The following is a 21,470-nucleotide window of genomic DNA, read 5'->3' on the forward strand; positions in this document are numbered from 1 at the left end:
TAGCAGATAACCCCCAAAGAAATGATTTGGGATTATGAATGAATTTTATGCTTGGGGTTTTGCTCACAGTAATACTAACTCAGTTTGCATAAGCTTGTAGGGAGGCCTTCTCAGAACTGTGCTAGGAAAATTAGTAAAATCAAACTAGAGTAGCATTACAATTTTTCCTATTAGAGATGCACGAAATAAACAGAAGGGTGACTGGACTTGTAAGTGGAAGCAGCGTGTTTAGATTCCTTTTCTTTTTTCCCCTGTAATGTAGGTATGTTTATGGGCCCTTCAACTATGCCATTTACCTCACAAGCACCAACTCAGTTTCAAGGCTTTCCATCCATGGGAGTACCTGTGCCTGCAGCCACTGGAATGATGGGAAATATGATGGGACAATCAGTACCCGTCATGGGACAAAATGCAAGCATGATGGTTGGCATGGCAATGCCCAATGGGTTTGTGGGAAATGCACAAACTGGTGTGATGCCACTTCCTCAAAATGTGGTCGGGTCCCAAGGAGGAATGGTAGGACAAATGGGAGCATCACAGAATAAGTTTGGTATCCAGCAAACTCAGCAGCCCCAATGGAACCTCTCTCAGGTATGAGGCTTTTGCTTTGCAAAACTAAGGGGAACACATTTATTCATGTTATTTTAGGTTAATTCTTAGTTAAATGCACTGCTGTAAAAGAAATGCTATTTAACCATGGGTAATGTTTTAATATTTGAGTGCTCACAATTTAGAAATATGTTTGTGGTATTAACATGTTGTCAGCATGGATTCAGTGACATGCTGATGATTGTAGATTTAAAAAAATCAGCACTGTGACACGGTTTACAATATGAAGTATCTTTCCCCCGGATCTAGCAAGTGCATGGACTATGACAGGCACTGAATATATACTTGAATTTTTAATACAAACCTATTATAATATCCAAGAGTAGGATTTGGATTTGTTATGCAAAGAAACCACTTTTCTTGGCTTTTTTACCATAGGAACAGAAGTTTTAATAAACTCTTGAGCTTTTTTCCGAATTGATTTTTAAAATCTATTTTTAAATGTTCAGGGAAACATTATTATGGTCAAATCACAAACGTGTGAAAAGTCATACTGGGTTAGGTCTGGTGTTCTGTGTGGGATGTTATCAACCTAAACAAAAAATGTTCTTTAATGTGCAAATGATGATAGACAATTTATTCATGAATTGGTATTTTCCACTTATTCCACCACATTGGATAACCAGTTCCAAAAGTATCTCAAGTAGCATTTCTTCTTATTGTATCAAAACTATTATAGAGAGTGTCCTCTAGTTCTAGGATTCCAGGATTTGGTGAATAAGCCCATGCCCATTCTACGATTGTACCTTATAGATTTTTACATGTAAACCTGCACTTTTTAAACTAAAATTAACTTTTAAAAGGAATTTCATTCATATGAAAATCCTTCTCCTTTGCCCATTTCTAAATGTCCTATAGCTTTATTGTGTTATTTTTCAAATGTGGCTAGACAGAATAGACACATCACAGATTCTTTTTCTTTTTTTTTTTCTTTTCACATCACAGATTCTTACAAAAGTAGGATATTGTTTTCTGTTTCTAATATACTTCCCAGTATTGCCCAGAGTTGGGGTTTGAGCCTATAGTTACAGAGAACACTGTATATATCGACTCCTTTTTCCTAGGCCGTGATTGACATTTTCAAGTTCTCATCCATCCAAGTATAGGTTATTTTCACTTAAATGTATTTGTCACTTTGTTTTTCACACATTCAAGTTCATCTTCCCCTTTTCATTTAATCACATGAGATTTTTCCTACCTGTTAAGTCTTAGTGTCATCTGCAAACTTTGAAGATGATACTGTTTACTCATTCTCCTTTCCAGATAATTTGTAAAACTGTTACATAAGCCTGATTTCAATGCCCATTCCTGGGGAAATAATATCCACTGTAAATACTTTTCCATCCAAAGAAATTCCCATTTATCTCCTTGCTTTTTAAAAAGATAGCTTTCTGTTGATGACAAAATACAACTCTCAATTCCTTGGTAGCTTGCTGCCTCATTTTTTTTCCCCCTTTGAGCAGCTTTTGTGAAGCCTTGTTAGAAGCCTTGTTAAAGCCTTCATAACTTGGGTCTAGGTTTTTGGCCCGCCCCAAAGTTTATGCATTTTGTGACTTTGTTAATATGTTACAGCAACTTTGCTGGGTTTCGACAGGAGACTCACCAGTTTACAGTTGGCAGGATCTCCTCTGGACCCCTTCTTTAAGGATGCATGTGAGAGCTTCCAGTTCTAGCCAGAGAGGAGAAAAGGGGGCATAAAAGCAATAAGACCCAGAAGGTTGCACTTTTCATTATATTTACTTACATTTTACTACCATTCTAAGTGTGCTTGGTGAATATTCATCTTTAAAGATTTCCTAAAGATGAGAAAGAGCATAAACCCAAATTTATCAATCAGTTTGCTGGTTAGGAGATTTGAGGATATAGTTTTTGCTAACTTACTTATTTTTTAGAATAAATCCCTGTTTTTAAGGAATCTTAAGAAACCTATAACCAGACATACAAATGTATTCATCAGGGCAGAAAGTCTCTTCACTGAGGATCAGATGCTGGAATTTTGGCCAAATGTGTCTTACTTTTGACTCCTTAGTACACAAGGGCAGTAATTTTAGTAGCACTACTTAGAATCTTTCTTGATGAAATCTGAGTGGCCCTGCTTGCCATCTATCCTGCGAGGATGAGGTGCTTGAAACAGTCTTGAGTAGAAGATGCATATAAACAGTTTTATAACACCTACCCCTTCATGAAGAAGAGGGGAATGGATTGTTCTCATTAACTGTTTGACCTGCTTTATAGGATACGAGCTAGCATTATTGCTTGTCAATTTTGAGATATGCTGCAGGATATAATCCAGCCAAGTGTATAAGGGCGACTTGAAGTTTTCTGTATAAAAATGCAGGCTTCAAACTAGGATCACAATAAAGCTCATCTCTGCCCAGCTGCTAAGAAGCTGAGCTTTTGCTTTGATGCACACACCACTCTGTATTGCTGACAGATGGCAGAGACACCCTTCAGTGACTACTGCCATCAGGCATGAGGCTTGCAGGAATCTTTACTGCTTTTAGCAATAGTTGAAGCAGTGTGGGAAAGTAATGTTTCTACCTGCCACACACATACTCCTCTCTCCCTACTTCCCCCCCCCCCCCCCGGAAAAAAAAATTGGGCAATATTTGTCTTCATCTTCAAGGGTCATATACACTGTGAAATAAATATGATAGTCAAGTAAATGTTAGGCAACTCTAAAAATCTTTCTTTTTTACTGGGACTTTGGTGGGGGGGCAGTGAGGGTTAAGTGACTTGCCCAAGGTCACACAGCTAGTAAGTGTCAAGTGTCTAAGGCCAGATTTGCACTCAGGTCCTCCTAAATTCAGTGCCAGTGCTTTATCCACTGTGCCACCTAGCTGCCCCCTGGGACATCTTTTATGATCAAGACTTTGTTTTGGAGGATGTGTGCAGATATCCTATTTTAGTCCAAGAGAAAGTGACTTAACAGTTCTTAAAGGAAGAGATTTTGGAAGGAAACTATATAATACCTGTGCCATGCATTTTTAATATAATAGGCATAATTTAGGGGCATCTAACTTTCTAAATATTTGAATTTCTGAAGTATTTAACCCTTATTTCATCTCTGAAATTTAAAAACTTCCCATTGAATACATTGCTACATTCTTGTGGGTTGCATTTTAAAAAATACATATTACATTGTTTTTTATCAGAAATTGGATCCAAAAGCTCAAGATAAGCAGCCCCATAACACAGAATATCCAAAAGAACCATGTCCCTAGAACTCATTACAGGCAAATAGGCTTGGGTATTATTACAGAAGAATACATCCTTATTAAATGTATTTTGGTGCATGTAAGTAAAAAGCACTGCAATTGGTCACATGTAAAAGTTGCTTCATGCCAGGATGTACAAAATTTAGTCTGTAATAGAGTTTTGAATTGCCGTTACTGAATTCTGAATATTGTATATTTTCTGCATAGCAAGTGAGAGTAGGCAGACTGCCAACATTTCTTCTTTGCCGGACATGTAAAACTTCTCAAGTTTTAGATTTGGTTTTATCGGGATTCTTTTATATTAGAAATGTCTTGTTTTTTAATGTATTTTGTTTTGGTGACCTTCCCCTTTGTAGATAGTCTAAAATTCTTTAAAAGACTATATGATGTGAATACATTTAAAACACATGTACCTTCCTTCTCAGCTTCGCTTCTCTTGAAATTAAGTAGACTTTATTTTTTATATTTAATCTGAGGCTAAAACTTTTCAGCGTCTGTTGGCTATCAAAACCACTCGGTCCAACATTAGCATATATTCTTTACATGGTTATTTTCACACTTTTTGTTGGTCTGAATATCAGTTGTCCCTGTAAAATTCTTCTTCTTTTTTTTTTTTTTTTTTGGTGAGGCAGTTGGGGTTAAGTGACTTGCCCAGGGTCACACAGCTAGTAAGTGTCAAGTGTCTGAGGCTGGATTTGAACTCAGGTCCTCCTAAATCCAAGGGCTGATGCTTTCCACTGCGCCACCTAGCAGCCCCCCAAAATACATGTTTAAAATAAAACTTAGTCTAGGCTACGCTGAGCATATTTGTGGGAAAAGCATAACCTGTGTTATGACAATATAATACATAAATTGACAAGGAATTTGTACTGGATATTTCCTTTCTGCTTAATTACCAAGCCACTTCTGTGTTTGACAGATGAATCAGCAAATGGCTGGAATGAACATCACCAGTGCTAGCAGTGCTGTGGGTTTTGGCCAACCCCCAAATACAACAGCAGGATGGTCTGGAAGCTCATCGGGTCAGACTCTGAGCACACAGCTGTGGAAATGAAAACTGCAAGAGGAGTTTCATCCAGAATCATCACCACCTGACATTCCTTGATAAATGCATCTAGTTCCCCTCTTTATTCCTGTACAGATTCTTTTTCCCTCCCCAGTTGTTCATATTAAGAATTAACTGACTGACCGTGTTGGTCTCTCTTTTGATTAAATTTGATGTGGTAAAAAGCAGGTTGAGAATCCATATTGACGTCACTGGCAGCTTTTTTCATACTACACGTGATTTCATAAACCATATTCTTGGAGAAGCTGCTTAGTCAATTTACATAATCAGTTTTATTCTCAATAAGATTATAGGTCTACTGTTTGCATATAAGGGAAGTAGTTATCATGTTAGTAATATCTCTAACAGTATAAACCCTGCCCCCAAATTAGCCAGTAATCCTGTAGAAAGGTACTATATGAACAGATGTTTAATCATATAAATAGAATGTAAATGTATCACTGAACACTGTTTTCTAGTGTATCAAAATTCTTTTATTTCATCATTCATTTCACTGTGATGTTGTTATGGTGTGCTTAACAGGGAACACGGTTAGTGAAAGGAAGATAAACCTGGATGTTACCACAAAATTTAATCTGTTCAAAGAATAAAGAAATCCCAAGTCTTTTCTCTCCTGTAATTGGGATCACTTCTTGTGTACATAGTGCTAAGCTGCAGAGCACTGATGCATACAGGGTATCTACAAAATAGTACTTTTAATCCTTGAAGGTATATCCAGGTTTATGACAGTAATTGTGTTTACATTTTATGGTGCCTAGTATTGACAAAATGTTATTTCCCTATATTAAACAGATGAATCCATCGACCTTTCTTGTGGGTTTTATTTCCTTAGCTATGTTTTGCCACTGATCTTGGAGGAATCACATAGTGCTGAGAGGTCAGGAACATTTACTTGACAAAATAGCACTTATTTGTTCCTAAAAATCTGTTCAATTTCACCAGTTGAGATGTTGGGGGTGGGGGGAGATCAGGTAAGTTGTTGGAAATGTTCCCTTGCAGCATCACTTTCTCTTGATGATGTATAGATCTTTCAGGTGACAGTATGCACTGACATGGTTAGGGGAAACATGCAAACCAAGGGAAGACAAAACATCCATTTTTACACCATCTAATTTGCTTATAGGGATGTCCATCAGATGAAAATCAGGTCTGTTGCACTGTAGAAGAATGAGCAATACCTGAATGCTTTTGCAGCCTTAACTTCAGGAGGCATCCTTTGCCCCAGCCATGTGTCGGGCCCTGTTTCCTTCCTCAAGTTAAACCTCAATTTTAACAGTGTCCAGGTGGTATTTTGGCTCATTAGCTAGATTGACCTTTTCTGTTCGAGTGTGCCAGACCAGAACCTAAGGAAAAGAAAAATGTTAGTTTAGGGCAGGGCTCTGAATTGCAATTAGAGTCAAAGTTAAGCAACACTAGTAAAAGAATTGAATACCTTGGTGCAGTTGTTTGCTTTTGGTTCCAGTTCCTCAACTGTTGTTATCTGTTTTAGAAAATCAGATTCTTGCATCCCTGGCTGGGACCCTCGGCGCTTAAACACAGCTTTTGGATTGGACAAGATCACTTGAAGGCTCACAGCAAACCCTTTGTGAAAAGTAAAAATGTTTTAAAGTAAAAAAACAAAAACTGGAGTTTTAACCATCTAACTTGGTTCTAAAAAAAAAAAATCAGTCTTTACCATCACTCAGTCCAGGACCCAATTCCCAGCCTTTTCTCTGTGAACTTAACAACAAAAAGACTCAGAGCATTATTCAAAGTGTAATCTTAAGTCTCATGTACCTCTGCATCTATCTCATCTTCCTGTGGTCATGTTCTCATGTGCACAAAATTTTCATAGTTCTACTTCACTTTAAGACCTCTTTCTGGAGCGGAATCCAAATCCACCAAAACTCACAGAAAATAAAAATCAATAGTGGCCTGAAAAGTTCCACCATGACCTCAGGTTCCAGAAGAGTATGGTAAGGGCATCTCTACTTCGGAAAACCTGCCTAGATATTACCTAAGAGACAGTGGTATAGGGGATAGAGTCGGGAAGACCTGGGTTCAAATTCTGCATTTAGCACTTAATAGCTATGTGACCTTGGGCAAGTCTTTTCAGTTCTAGATTCATGATTTGTATGCCCAGGACAACTGGTGAATTCATTAGCTGATGAAACCCGAAGGTTCTATCGGTATGATCTACAATTTCATCGTGTACTCTTCATCAAAATTAGTACTTATCTTATTTAGTTAAAAACCAAAGAAAACTAAATTTAAAAAAACCTACAAGTTGGGGCAGCTAGGTGGCTCAGTGGATAGATCACCGGCCCTGGAGTCAGGAGGACCTGAGTTCAAACCCGGCCTCAGACCCTTGACACTTACTAGCTGTGTGACCCTGGGCAAGTCATTTACCCCCAATTGCCTCACTAAAAATAAATAAATAAACAAAGTAAAATAAGATTATAATAGATCCTATTTCCCAGAGTTGTAAAAAATAAAATCATATAATATTTTTAAAAAAACCTACAAGTTCATGTCCATATAGACTTCTACCTGTCAAGATTGAATGTCAAAAAAAAAAGTTTAATGTATAATAGAAAGATCATATAAGTTAATGCTTGCTTTTAGTCACAGAATTTTAGAGCTGGAAGGAAATGTCAAGATGAGGGGTTTTCCCCCCATTTCTGAATAACATTATGCCGTAATTTATCACACAGTGGAACAATTAGACAATGAAAACCAGAGTTCTCAAAAAATCCATTAATACTTACTGTGCAGTGCCATCCCAATCCAAATGAATCAGTCTAATTCAAACAAAAATGGAACATTTTGAAGCCCCACTGATTCAAGTGCTTTATAATGCATCCTACCAAGTACTTAAACAATTGGAAATTAGCACTGTTAGAAATTCCATGCTTCCCTTCTCTCTTTCGTTCCATCTGGTTCAAACATGAAGTTGAAGTGGGGGGGGGTGCATACACTGAGAGGAAAACCTATTTAACAATCAGAAAACAGATAACTTTTGGTATCTAAAACACTAAGTAACTTGACCTTCTTGATCCACTTTTGGGGAAATGTATCTATACTGACTTAATGAGCCTTTTCCTGAACTACCCACACTTTACTTACTTGCTAGTAATGCAAAAATACAGTCAGAACAGAAAATGGGAGATAACATACAGTGAGTATGACGTACTCTCATAATAACCCAGTTGCCTAGCCAGTATCTCTATTCTTTCTCTTTAGTATCTATATCCCCCATTTATGGAAGGTGGACAGGAGCCACTGCTCTGTCAATGGACCAGCGTTGTTACTTACTGTGACCTAGTTATTTCTTGGGAAAATCATCTAACTTCTCTGTAAGAGGAAGGGGTCAGGAGAAGTGTATGGCTTATATATTTGACACCTCTTAAGATGAAAAAGAATAGCAACAATGCCAATGGGGATGCAGTGTTCAGGGAACTATCCCAATTCCTCTACTTTAGAATGTCTCAAGATTTCAGTTTATTTGGAAGGGATAAAAACTTGTGAATAAAAAAACTTGGAAGACACCTCTAAAGCAACATCTGTATCATCACTGTTATATAAATGAATGGAAGTGAAGAGAATTACACCTGGGGCCTTAGGACAAACACAATTGAATGGATTTGATAGATGTCACCTCCTTAAGTCTAGGAAAAGCAAGTCAGTCTATTCCAACTCTCTCCAATTATGGTATAGATTGTACCATGGACAGGTAAGCCAGCACCCCAGATTCTGTTTGGCTTTGGTAGTGATGATCCTAATAACCATTACCAAGGAGTCACTGTCATATCTACATGGAATGAAACAAATTGTTGAGGGAAAGGTGGGAGGTCGGGGAGGGTACCAAGATCATTTTCTGTTAACAGGTATCACCAGGGAGGTCCTACTGTTGAAATCTCTAAAAACACATCTGTCCTTTCTTGCCTCAGTATAGTCTACATCAAAGCTGCTTCAACTGTGGGTCGCAACCCCATATGGGGTCATGTAGTAATCTGGGGTTCAAAAAATTTGGCAGTAAATGTTTGATCTGTATACCTATTTTACATACCTATACACCTGGGGCGTGTAAAAATTTCTCAGGCAAAAAGGGGTCTCATGTGGAAACAGTTTAAGAAGCCCTGGTCTACATAAAACCTTTCTTTGAAGATTAAAGCCATCGTTGTAAATACCAAGTCTGTCCAATAGTGTAGCTCTAGAATAGTAATGACAACTTATTTCAAGAGTAAAGGGCTTTCCTCTCAAAGCTTGTAAAACTGCAGAATCATCCCTGTCTTACTGATGTGCAAACTCAAGCTTACAATGATTCAGTGGCTTGGACACAATCACACCACTTAGAGATGTGTACTGAGACAGCCATAATTTGGAAATGTTGGTGTTTTGGGTTTTTTTTAAAGAAACAAAAAGCCCCTGAAACTAACTTGTTTTCCTGTGATTAATTTGCCTCTTTTCTTAAAAGTCAAGCACAAGGAAGGAATGGAAGGGGAGAATTTCTGAGTAATTAAGATTTTAGTTAGTTGAGAACTAATTAATCAAGATTCTATCCTACAATGTGTCTATAAATAGAAGTGTTTCTTGCTAGTGTTCTTACTTCAACATTCTGATTACATCAGAGACTCATAAAATTGGAAGAAACGATAAAGATCTAGTCCCACCATCTACCCTGTTAAATATCCTCCCCCCCCCCCAAAAGAAGATCTGATTTAAGAGGATAAAGATTTCTTTAGCTGGGGGTGAGGTAGTCAGTTTCACAAATGGAGAACTTGAAGCAGATATCTTACCCAAGAGTCCTAGAGCTCCAGATTCTTCTGTAATAAATTTACATTTGTACCACAACTAGATTCTAAACTGCTTGAGGGAAGGGACTGAGTAATTTTTCATTTTTATACATTCCCTCATGAACACCAGTCTAAAAATAATAATAGCATTGATATAGTGCTCTAAAGGCTTGCAAAACACTTTACATGTTACCTCAGATCCTCATCATAGCCCTGTGATGTGCTATTATTCTCATTTTGCAGATAAGGAAACTGAGGCTGAAAGGAGTAAGAATCTGAGTCAGGACTTGAACCCAGGTCTTCCTGATCCAAGTCCAGCACTATCTACTACACCACCTAGATGACAAGGTTACAATTCAAAATAATTCACATTTTAGATGGCCCAAAAGGCAATGAAGAGATGCATGTGGGCTCTCGTAGGCATGACTCATACACACATATGTCATAAAAGACATCATCTGTGACCTGTATATGCCAGGAAAAGAAGGTGGCCTGGACATCTCAGGCTAACATGGCATAGGTGTTGTATCGGTATCAACAAACCAGAGGAAGATCTTCAGTGTCAAAACACTGAATGAATTGAATGGCCAATCTATTTTGGAGACTTTATGGAACGATACAAAAAAGAAACATACAAGAGAAACCCAAAGTATTTTAGTATATCTCTAAGAGCACTGAGCACACAATACCTTGCAAATAGCAGGCAGATTTAATCAATGTTTGTCAAATTGAAGCATTTTGCAAAGACTTTGCCACTTGTCTTTATAAAAGCCCCTTGTGATAGGTGGGCAGCTATCGCTGACTTTCCTAAGGTCAGGGGGCTAAATGAATGAATAATAGAGCTTAGATGAGAACTGGAGTATTCTCACTTTCAGTACAAAATATTTTCTGATATAACCATTTTGCCTTTCTCTAAGCATTGTAAGTAACTGAGGCAGCAGATCATTGGTGCAGAGCCAGCCACTCACCTGGCAATGGTCTAGAGCAACCAAAGGCTAATATGAAGGGATGCTCTCGTGAGTGCTTGTAAATAGTCATTCTACTTTTTAATATGGATGACAGTATGTAGCCATACCCCACACCAAATTAGCTAGATTAACATCATTTTGCAGCAATAGCATGAATACACAATAAACAGGCCTCAAAGATGTGGTAATGCCCTTGGTCCAATCGGCAAATCAGAGCTGGTGCCCACATTAAGTCTATGTTCCTCACTGGTTAATTATTACAAGAAATAACTGGCACAGTGAATAGAGGGCTGAGTCTAGAGTCAGGAAGTGTAGTCGTTTCATCCATGTCTAACTCTTTATGACTCTACTGTGGGGTCATCTTGACAAAGATACTGGAGTGATTTGCCATTTTCTTCTCCAGCTCATTTTACAGATGAGGAACTCAGGTAAACAGGGTTGAGTTTGCTCAGGGTCACACAGCTAGGAAATGTCTGAGGCCAGGTTTGAACTCTGGAAGAGGAGTTTCCTGACTTAGGAAGACCTAGATTCAAATCCAGCCTCAGACACTTATTGGGCAAGTCATTTATTCTCTCTGCCTTATAAATATTCTTATAAATTCTTACAGAAATTCTCATCTATAAAATGTTGATTTTTTTTTTTGGAGGGCAGTGAGGGTTAAGTGACTTGCCCAGGGTCGCACAGCTAGTAAGTGTCAAGTGTCTAAGGCCACATTTGAACTCAGGACCTCCTGAATCCAGGGCTGGTGCTTTATCCACTGCACCACCTAGCTGCCCCTAAAATGATGATTAATAATAGCATCCACCGGGGCAGCTGGATGGCGCAGTAGATAAGAGTACCCGCCCTGGATTCAGGAGTACCTGAGTTCAAATCCGACCTCAGACACTTAACACTTACTAGCTGTGTGACCCTGGGCAAGTCACTTAACCCCAATTGCCTCACCAAAAATAAAAAAAATAATAGCACCCACCTCAGAATTTTTTTAAGAATAAATGAGATAACTGTAAAATGCTCTGTGAAGCTTTATCTCATAAGCACTTCATAACAAAAATTCGGATTGGGGGTAATGTTTTCATCAAGAGCAGACCATTCACATCAAAGATCTAGTAGGATGATTCTTACACTACTCCCCCTCACTGCCTATTTGTCCCTTGGATGATCACCAACTGCAAACGTTAGGGAACCTTACGGTTCAAGGCTTCCAAAAAGACTATTAGCATATATAACCAGCTCAGCACAGTCTCTGGATTTCTTATTAAAATTTCGGGTCTCCATAAAGACCATTTTGAAGCCTTTATAGTCCAAATTAGATCACCCTGGAAGTATCTCCAATTTATAACATTATTGCTATGGAACTGACAATCCTGTGCTATGTTGTTTCCCTTAGTCACGTTTTCTCAGAACCAATGAACAACATTTGACAGGTTACATCTGTGTTTCTCATGTTGGTTTCAAGCTAGTGAATAGTGTTTCTACATTCCCTTTCCATTTGTTGGGTGTTAGTATGAAAGTGATGTGTGGGGCAGCTAGGTGGTACAGTGGATAGAGCACCAGCCCTGGAGTCAGGAGGACCTGCGATTAAGTCTGGCCTCAGACACTTAACACTTACTAGCTGTGTAACCCTGGGCAAGTCACTTAACCCCAATTGCCTCAAAAAAAACCCCACAAAACCACAAATGAAAGTGATGTGTGGCCATTTTCATCAAATTCTCCTCATTCTCTTCTAAGATCTCCTACATTCACCAATCTGACTGCTAAGACAGTCTGGAATATGTTTTCCTTTCTTTTTCTTAAAAAATACTGAAAGTTCTCCCAACTGTTAAGGACAGAGGTCCATGCTGGGTATGTAACTTAAGGAGTGTGACAGACTGGGGGAAAAAAGTCATTCTTCTTTAGTTATGAAGTCTTCTCCAGGAAGAGAAGGGGAATCTGTCATTAAATGAATGCATGGGTGCAAGGTTAGCCAGGGAAAAAAAAATCCTGTTCCCCTTATAAATCTTCACCTGATTTTATCTATTTTCTAATCAAAAGGCAGTAAGACACGCTTTTGGAGCATCTATCTCAGTCATTTTTGTCTATTTCATTCTGAACAAGATCTTTAAAGGAAGCAGTGCAGCACTGCCTGTTAAGAGCCAGCTATGGCTAATTAGGCCAAGCCCTCAGATGCTTTTCCTGGCATCCTGTGATTTACGGTGCCAGTATGCAGAATCAATAGCCTAAGTGTTTCTCTGTTCTTTCTTTGAAAAATGAGGATTGAGTTCTTAGCTGATTGGACATTGATAACTTGACATACTTCTCGGACAACTATTCTTTGAATGACATAAATGAAAATTTCTAATCCCCAAATGCTGTATTTTAAAAGTACAAATTAAAAGAAATTATTTTGGAGGGGAGGGTCCAGTTTTCCAATAACCTTTGAGTCATCTGAGAATACACTGGGGCATTATAAAAACAGGATTGGATTCACTACTCTAAGCAGATGTAGAAAACATGAAATAATCATAAGATCACAATTCCACATTCTATATTTTAAAATGAGGAAACTGAGGCTCAGATTTGCTAAACAAGTGGCAGCACCTACCCAAGTCTGACTCTAAGTCTGATTACTATGGTGTTTGTAGATAGTATTTCCTGTCTTTATAATGATAAACCATTACTCAGGGAAAAGGTTACCGGAACATGGGGGTCACAGTATGGCTCGATATTGAGACCCTACAATGAGAACTGTTACAGGAGCTTATAGTCTGGAAGAACTCCATTCCTTCCTACTCTCCTTTAACCAACAGTTAAGATTCTGCCAATAACATCTATTATCAGTTACCTCAATGTATTCCAAGTAGTTTAACATATCCATAATCCACCTTCCAAGAACTGGCAATGGGCATCTTTTTCTCCCTTCCATTACAGATTACTACACCCCCCTTTTAAAAAAAGTAAATCCATTAGAATAATTTTATTATGGATATTTTAATATTTTGATTTATACATACACACACACACACACACACACACACACACACACACACATACATTTTTATGTCCCAAAGGATAGCCTGTGGTTCTGGTACCTTTATAACCTGGATACAAGAAAGACTTTTCTACTAAATGTTTTCTCTGGTCTTTGTACAGAATCATCACTAAAATTGAGGTATTGGAGGCCAACAGCATTGAACTTGAGGTCAGAGGACCCGGTTCAACTATAAACCCACCAAATTGTTGTCTGATCATTAATATTCTTTCACCACCACCTCTGACCTGGTATTCCAGCTCTCTTCCCTGGGGTCCAGGGCTTTTATTGGTGATAATTTAATGCATCAAACCTGACCTAGACCTACCCCACTTCTCCCTGGCCATCTTCATGCCATGGTGACTGGCATGTAATCTTTCCCTTACTTCTCTCAACTTTCCACCTCTAGCCCTAGAAACACTAACCAAATCAACATTACCATTCCCAGAGAGGATATTCAATTGTCTTATTATTCCACTCACCATTTCTGTGATTTCCCTGACTCTTCTCTGGCTCACACTACCCTATTAGAAATTAATTCCTTAAGGGCAGAAATTGTCTTGCTTTTTGTATTTGTATCCTAGCACTTAGCATAATGTCGGGTACATGGTAAGCATTTAATACATGTTTTTTATTTCATTTATTTATAACTCTGATACTTGCTAACTGCTAATTGCTACTAATTACCTTGGGTAAGTTACTATATCTTGCTGAGCCTCAGTTTCCTCAACTATGAAATGAAAGGTTTCACCTAGATGACCTCTTGAGATTCCTTACACTTCTAAACAAAATCTATAAAGCCTGCTCTACCACCACACCAGCTGCCTGTTCCCGTGGGAGTAACCCCATCCTAAGGCTGATTCAGTAATGGTAGGACCTTGAACTGGTACCATTATATATCATGAGAAGGCCCAGCCATGTTGCTCACTCTCCAGCTCCATTGATTGCTGCCTGATTCCCCAACAAGCTTTGCCTTCCCTTATTAAAATGTAAACTCTCTTCAAGAGCAGGAACTCTCTTGTTTTCTCTGTTTTGTGTCCTCAGTGCTTAGCACAATGCCCAGCATACAGTAAATACTAATAAGAAACATAAAGGATACATACAAATGCTTTCATTGTAGTTATGATCCTACAGCTTCCAAGGCTCATTCCAATTCATTATGGAAGTGCCTTTTGAAAGCTGAGCTGAGTTTTATTACTTTGCCACTGAGTAATGACATACCCTTTTCTCTACCCATCTAGAAACTTACAAGAAACACACACACACACACACACACACACCCTCAGAGAACATAGGTCAAAGTGATGTGACCTTTAGGACACCTACAATCCTCTAATGGGTTTAGAGAAAGTATTGTTACTCGATAAAGTGCCACTCCACCCAAACTAGGAGTATAATTTCAATGTGGTCATTATAACCAAATCCCACTTTAAGGGAAAAACTTGTATGTCTCCTTGAATTGTGTGGGGCTTTTTGTTTGTTTGTTTTTGTTTTGAAAGTAGAGGGGGAATGTTATAGCCCTGTGATTTCATCCCTATTGGGAACTGCCTGTGAGGAAACGTTTAACAATAAAGACCAAGAACTTGGCAAGAGCTTACTATGTACCCTGTGATTCAAATATAAGCAAGCAATACAGTCCTTGCCCTCAAGGAGTTTAAATTCTAATGGGAGGAGACACTCCACATATAGGAAGAGCTGGGAAGCAGAAGGGGGGAAGGGTTAGTTTGGACCTGGCAACTTGAAAGTCAAATAGATGTTGGGTCAATGTAAGAAAATATGACAGCTCTCCAGTCAGACCTCAGAGTCTTACCAGGAGTGGTTGAACAGTAACTTATAGTCTTGGTAAGTTATCTGGTAAACTGAGAGGTTCAGTGACTTGGAAAAGATCACAGGTGAGACTTGAAGTTTATGAGGCTGACCCTTTGTCCCCTGTATGTGTATTTCACCTCTACCTGCTTCCCTCCTCCAACACCCACAAAGTCACAGGGGGTTGGTGTTGGGCACCAGAGGGGATAGTTATAGAAGTACTGTGGCCTATAGGAGATCCAAGTGAAAAAATCTCGTGACCCCCAGCCTAGGGAAAAGTGCTTTGTTTGACTCGTTTCTCAAAACTCTATTTGGGAAAGTGCCTGGAGAATCTTGTATTCCCAGTATTACTGCTTGTTAGGTGCCATTCAAGCGCTGGAAATTTGGAGCGTTACAAATTGGCATGCATCGCCAAATGACCCTTCTTTCCTCAAATCCATAGAACGTCATTAGTCTGAAGAAGTCCTAAGCATCATTGCTCTGGGGTGAAGGCTTGTGCATTACAGTGAGTGGTCACTGCTGTGATAAAGACTCTTCCTAGGTGAGCCAACTCCACGAAGACAGAAGGATAAAGCGTCAAATGGAACTACACCAAATTAAATTCAATGCTTGTTTTTAATCATTTTCTTCCACGGAGGCAATTGGAAATAGGTAACATGTTTCATCAACTGCGAAAATGACCAACTGGGAAACAAGTCTCTTTGATCCTTTATCAGATTAGCTCACCTTTTTGCACAGGACTATTGATTGAGATTTTGATCCCTTACTACCAGATGCTCTTCTGCTGTCCTGTCACTGTCTAATTTAAAGAACTGCCTAAAAGTCCATTTAGCAACCATTGTTCTTTGTGAAATGAAAGGAAAGTGCATTTCTAAGTATTTTCTACTTAACCTGTGACAAATTCATTTAAATCCCTTCCCTGAAAACAACCAGTTGTCATAGAGGGCTAAATCTTCTATGGAAACAATTACAATGCTGACAGGGACAGAAAAGTCGATCTTGGGAACAAAAGATAAATTAAAGAGGCTTAATTAACTGAACCACTAAAAATATCCTTTTTTCGGGCGGGGGGGGGGGGAAGGACTAGTGACAGGGAGCTCAGTTGCCCCCTTGAATCAAAGCAATTCCTTTGAAAAAAAGAAGAAGCCGTCTAGTCAGCTAACATTCTGCCAGTGCATGGGCTACAGAAGATGGCTGTTGGGTGTCCAATGTACGGAATCCCAAGTGCTTTCTTCCATCTCTAAGAGGATATTCCCAATACACAGTCTAGGGGAATCAGGTTCATACCATGCCTTAACACAGATAATACAGCTTCCCTGCCTCTAGGGTCCTATTACACACATAGCCTGACATAAATTGGACATACCAACTAGTGGAACATATCCAAAAATAACTACAGCATTAGTTGGGCCTCTTTAGTTTTTGAAGCATTTTCACACACTTGATCTTCAGAGTGATTCTGAGAGACACAAGGGAGGTGTCATTACCTCCATTTTGCTGAGGAAGCCCAAAGTAGTTAAGAGTCTTGACCAAGATCACACTGGAAGGAAGCTACAGACTGAGGACTAGAACTCAGAACCTCACCTTAATCCAGGGCTCTTTCCACCTCCCTACTTCTGAAGCACACGTTTGCAGTTTAATTGCAAAGATGCTAAAAATCTGAATCTTCTCTGATTTTAAATGTTAGACCACGAGACAAGGATTTCACATCTTATTGTCATTAAAATGTTACAGTGTGGGGCAGCTAGGTGGCGCAGTGGATAGAGCACCAGCCCTGGATTCAGGAGGACCTGAGTTCAAATCTAGCCTCAGACATTTAACACTTACTAGCTGTGTGACCCTGGGCAAGTCACTTAACCCCAATTGCCTCACCAAAAATTAAAAAAATAATAATAAAATGTTACAATGTATTATCACTTTTTGTCTTTCATCATCTTAAGCTCTAAATACATCCTAATGGTGGTATAAAATCCTTTGACTTAACTGATACTAAGTGTAGCCAATGTCTAGAAGAATCTGTTGGTCTATCTTTTCTATCTCCCTTTTTTGTTATTGAGACAACTTTTTTTAACCCAAAGATTCTTTTTTTTGCGTGTTTTGTTTTGTTTTTTGCGTTCTTTTGAACCCAAAGATTCTTTTTTTTTTTTTAAGTGAGGCAATTGGGGTTAAGTGAGTTGCCCAGGGTCACACAGCTAGTAAGTGTTAAGTGTCTGAGGCTGGATTTGAACTCAGGTCCTCCTGACTCCAGGGCTGGTGCTCTATTCACTGCGCCACCCAGATGCCCCGAACCCAAAGATTCTTAAAATAGGATCCACATGCCCTGAAGAGGTCTATGGATACATTTCAGTGGGTCAGTGAATTTGGATGGGAAAAATTATATCTTTATTTTCACTAACAGCAAACTGAAATTTAGCATTTCCGTCAATTATTTATTCACCAGACTACTAAAGGGGATCCTAACACAAAAAGGCAGAATCCCTGTTTTAGCCAAATATTTTATTAATGCTTTTTGCCCTACATCACTGTCACTTCGCAAAGGTGGAATATGAGCTCCTCAAAGAAAACCCTTCTTTATAAACAAGTAGTACAACTAAGAAAAACAAACACACTTGCCATACATTGATGATGTATGTTTAATTTTGTACCTGCAGTCCACCACCTCTCTGCCTGCTCCTCATTAGTCAGTCCACTAAAGCTAAGTGCCAGTCTTTCAATTCATTCTATTTCCTCCTTCAGCAGAGCTGCAAGTTTCTTCATGTAAAATTTAAGCATTCCCTCTGTATAATACATTTATACTTTAGAAGTCTATTTTAAACAACCTATACTTGTTCCTTTGATCATACTTTCCACCCACACTACCCATTTTACAGTTTCCAAAAGCACTTTACAGTATGATGTATGTTCAATGAAGATGCTGTAGCTAAAATTCGTCCCGGTTCAGATTTGAAGTACATAGCCAGGAAAGCAATGGCTAACTCCATAATTGTGTGTGCACAGTTAAGGGGGGGGGGGAGCTAGGAAAGGAAAGGGTGGAAGAAGTTCAAAACTCTCTGAACTGGCAGCCAAGAAAATACTTTTTGCACTCTCCCCAATCCTAACCATCCATTTAGGAAGCTGATGACACTGTCATTTTTAGGGGTGGGGGTGGAATTACCACTACTAGATTCAAGTTAAAGGTTAGCAATTTGGAGAGATACAAAGTGGACCGTGTCCCAAGTAGCTATTCTTTTCTCTCAAGTATAGATCATGTACTTATGCTAGTACCTGTACTAGCATAAACACCATTCAGAGCTTGCATGTTAGAATGCTCAATTGCTAGTATAAAGAACTCTTCTCAAAACTAAGTAAGCACAGGCGCAAGTGGCTAAGATGCAAATGAAACCATTCCAAGGTGGCACATATTCATGCCTTAAGGTATGGGCAAAATATCTGGACACATAGCCCATTACACTTTTCTATTATCCATTCATTTAGGCCAAAATGTCTGGAGAATTAAAAATCAGTTGTAAGCAAAATAGCATTTTCTCACATATATAGAAAAATGCCATTTATTCACTACCACCAGCTATAAAGGAGATGCTTTTCTAAGGACTGGGCATGGTCTGTCAGGGCTGCTGGGTCCTTCCTTTGCCAAAGCTAACAGGACTACTTCATGATTAGAAGCCATACTTACCAGCCCTGACTTCAAACTTATCTATCATCTGGGTCAACTCCTAGTTATATGGTTTAGAAAATCACCTATCTACCTGCTGGAGACCATTTTGTGGCTACTTCACTCACCAGAAGTTCCCAAATTAAAAGCATGAGAAATCTGAAAGCGAGGAAATTCAAGTAGTCCACTATTACCAGTCTTAATAAATACAGAGGAAAAGGTGTGGGCACTGATGAACTATGGCATACTGAGTTTTCAGTGTCTTTTTTGGGGGGGGTGAGGCAATTGGGGTTAAGTGACTTGCCCAGGATCACACAGCTAGTAAGTGTTAAGTGTCTGAGGCCGGATTTGAACTCAGGTCCTCCTGACTCCAGGGCTGGTGCTCTATCCACTGCGCCACCTAGCTGCCCTTCAGTGTCTTTTATTAAGTTGGAAAAATTTATGGAATTAACCACAAATTGTTTAGAACTGGAAAGGCCCACAGAAGTCTGATCCAATTTCTTCTATTTTTTTTTTTAAACAAAGAAATTAAGGCCATTTTTATGTGATTTAGAAGCTTAATATATAATATACATTTACATGTATACTTATCATAGACTCCAAATTAAGTGTTAATTGTACTAGAATTTCATATGAGTTGATCTTTAAGTTGGTTTTAACATAGAAAATAACAGAAAAGTTCAAAGATACTTCAGTGAACTAACAATATAGTTAACTTTTTTTTTTTAGTGAGGCAATTGGGGTTAAGTGACTTGCCCAAGGTCACACAGCTAGTGTTAAGTGTCTGAGGCCGAATTTGAACTCAGGTCCTCCTGACTCCAGGGCCGGTGCTCTATCCACTGCGCCACCTAGCTGCCCCTAATATAGTTAACTTTTAAAAAGTTACTACTTACTACTTATGGCAAAAAATAGAATAATTTAGAATTAACTGAAGGTTTAAACTTCACATTATACAAGTAAAAATTCTAGATTTTCTTATCAAAGTAAGCTATCATTTATCTAAAATGTTGTTGTTTGTCCTTCATACTATAAGAGGACCAATGAAATCAGGAAGAGGATGGTTTGACTTGCAAGTGAATTGGTAGAATTTAAGTGAGGCAGAGCCTCACTCTCTCCTCCAGGGTCATCTGGGTCCAGTTGGTCCTGGATTCGGTGGGAGACCTTGGCCTTTTTAAGCTAAGGTCTCTTCCAGGTCTCAGTTTGTCTGAGGCAACACCCATACTGTGATTTAAGGCTTGGTAAGAATTGTGGTAAAAGATGGCCTTAGTTTGCTTCCTCGAAAAAAAATCAAACTGGGAAGGGAAGACCCTGAAGGTTCCTGGCCAGAACAGAAAAAAATTGTATTTATTTATACTCCCTCTGAGCCATCAAAACCCAAACAATGACCAAGTGAGGCTTGGGTTGGGACCTATTGTTGACCAATCAGTGAGAGCCAGAGTGATTTTGGTTTAGGCTTGGTGAAGTAGCTCCTTTTGAATCCCAATGGGCTTTATCAAGGGCTGGTTTTCCAGAGCTCTATTTCAAGAAATCATAAATGAAACTACACAGGACAAAAGAGTTAATATCCCAGTTTTTTAAAAAACTGAAATGTAAACCTTTTGACTATAAAGGGATTAGCAAATCAGAATAACATATTAGATAAGATGCTAGTCTTGGAATGAAGAGTACCTGGATTCTTCTCTATTCATTTCTTTGAAAATTGGTAGCTTGTATATAGAATATAATCCAGCTCTCAGTTAACTACAATATTTAATTAATCATAATAGTCTTCTTTCTCAACAATTCCAGATAAATGGCAGTTCATCATGCATATATAATTTTTTAATTTTTTTTTTTTTGTGAGGCAAGGGGGTTAAGTGACTTGCCCAGGGTCACACAGCTAGTAAGTGTCAAGTGTCTGAGGCTGGATTTGAACTCAAGTACTCCTGAATCCAGGGCCGGTGCTTTATCCACTGCGCCACCTAGCCGCCCCCCTAATTTTTTAATTTTTAAAATTTTTTTTATTTTTTGCAGGCAATGGGGGTTAAGTGACTTGCCCAGGGTCACACAATTAGTAAATGTCAAGTGTCTGAGGTCAGATTTGAACTCAGATACTCCTGAATCCAGGGTTGGTGCTTTAACCACTGCACCATCTAGCTGCCCCCATCACATGCATATTTAAAAACCATCACCAAATACAACTGCAAACATTATCTGTGCTACATCTCTTGGAGGAGTTTGATGAGGCATTTTTTTTTTTTAATGTTCTCCCCTCCTTAGTCATTAAGGGATGGGGGTAGGGAACTGGAGCTATGATTTCCTTGGTATAGGGAAATCCCTGATGAGGAAGTTTCCTCTACTAATGCTGATACCAATACATATCCTCTGCA

At 38.8% G+C, this 21,470-nt stretch overlaps 2 protein-coding genes across 5 annotated transcripts in view; one reads left to right on the forward strand and one right to left on the reverse strand.

Moving 5' to 3' along the window:
- SMAP1 (small ArfGAP 1) overlaps positions 1-5,694 on the forward strand; it is a 221,375-nt gene extending 215,681 nt beyond the window's left edge. For both annotated transcript variants that reach the window (XM_044001349.1, XM_044001350.1), the window contains 2 exons: positions 263-591; positions 4,747-5,694. In XM_044001349.1, coding sequence (XP_043857284.1) covers positions 263-591; positions 4,747-4,881 — 464 coding nt within the window. In that variant the 3' untranslated portion in view covers positions 4,882-5,694. The remainder of the gene's footprint in view (positions 1-262; positions 592-4,746) is intronic.
- Positions 1-21,470, reverse strand: part of B3GAT2 (beta-1,3-glucuronyltransferase 2) — a 133,081-nt gene that overhangs the window by 40,472 nt on the left and 71,139 nt on the right. The window contains exons 3-5 of one of the 3 annotated variants that reach the window (XR_006356304.1): positions 6,326-6,474; positions 6,072-6,236; positions 2,213-2,278 (exon numbers count right to left, since the gene is read on the reverse strand). Coding sequence is in view for 1 of the 3 variants with exons in the window: in XM_044001351.1 (XP_043857286.1) it covers positions 6,150-6,236; positions 6,326-6,474 (236 nt within the window). In the remaining 2 variants the exon portion in view is untranslated. Of the gene's footprint in view, positions 1-599; positions 2,279-5,833; positions 6,237-6,325; positions 6,475-21,470 lie in introns of those variants that run through there. The other 2 variants (XR_006356303.1, XM_044001351.1) reach the window with 2 other exon arrangements.

Source organism: Dromiciops gliroides, chromosome 4 (genome assembly GCF_019393635.1).
Source record: "Dromiciops gliroides isolate mDroGli1 chromosome 4, mDroGli1.pri, whole genome shotgun sequence".
Classification (NCBI taxonomy): Eukaryota; Metazoa; Chordata; class Mammalia; order Microbiotheria; family Microbiotheriidae; genus Dromiciops; species Dromiciops gliroides.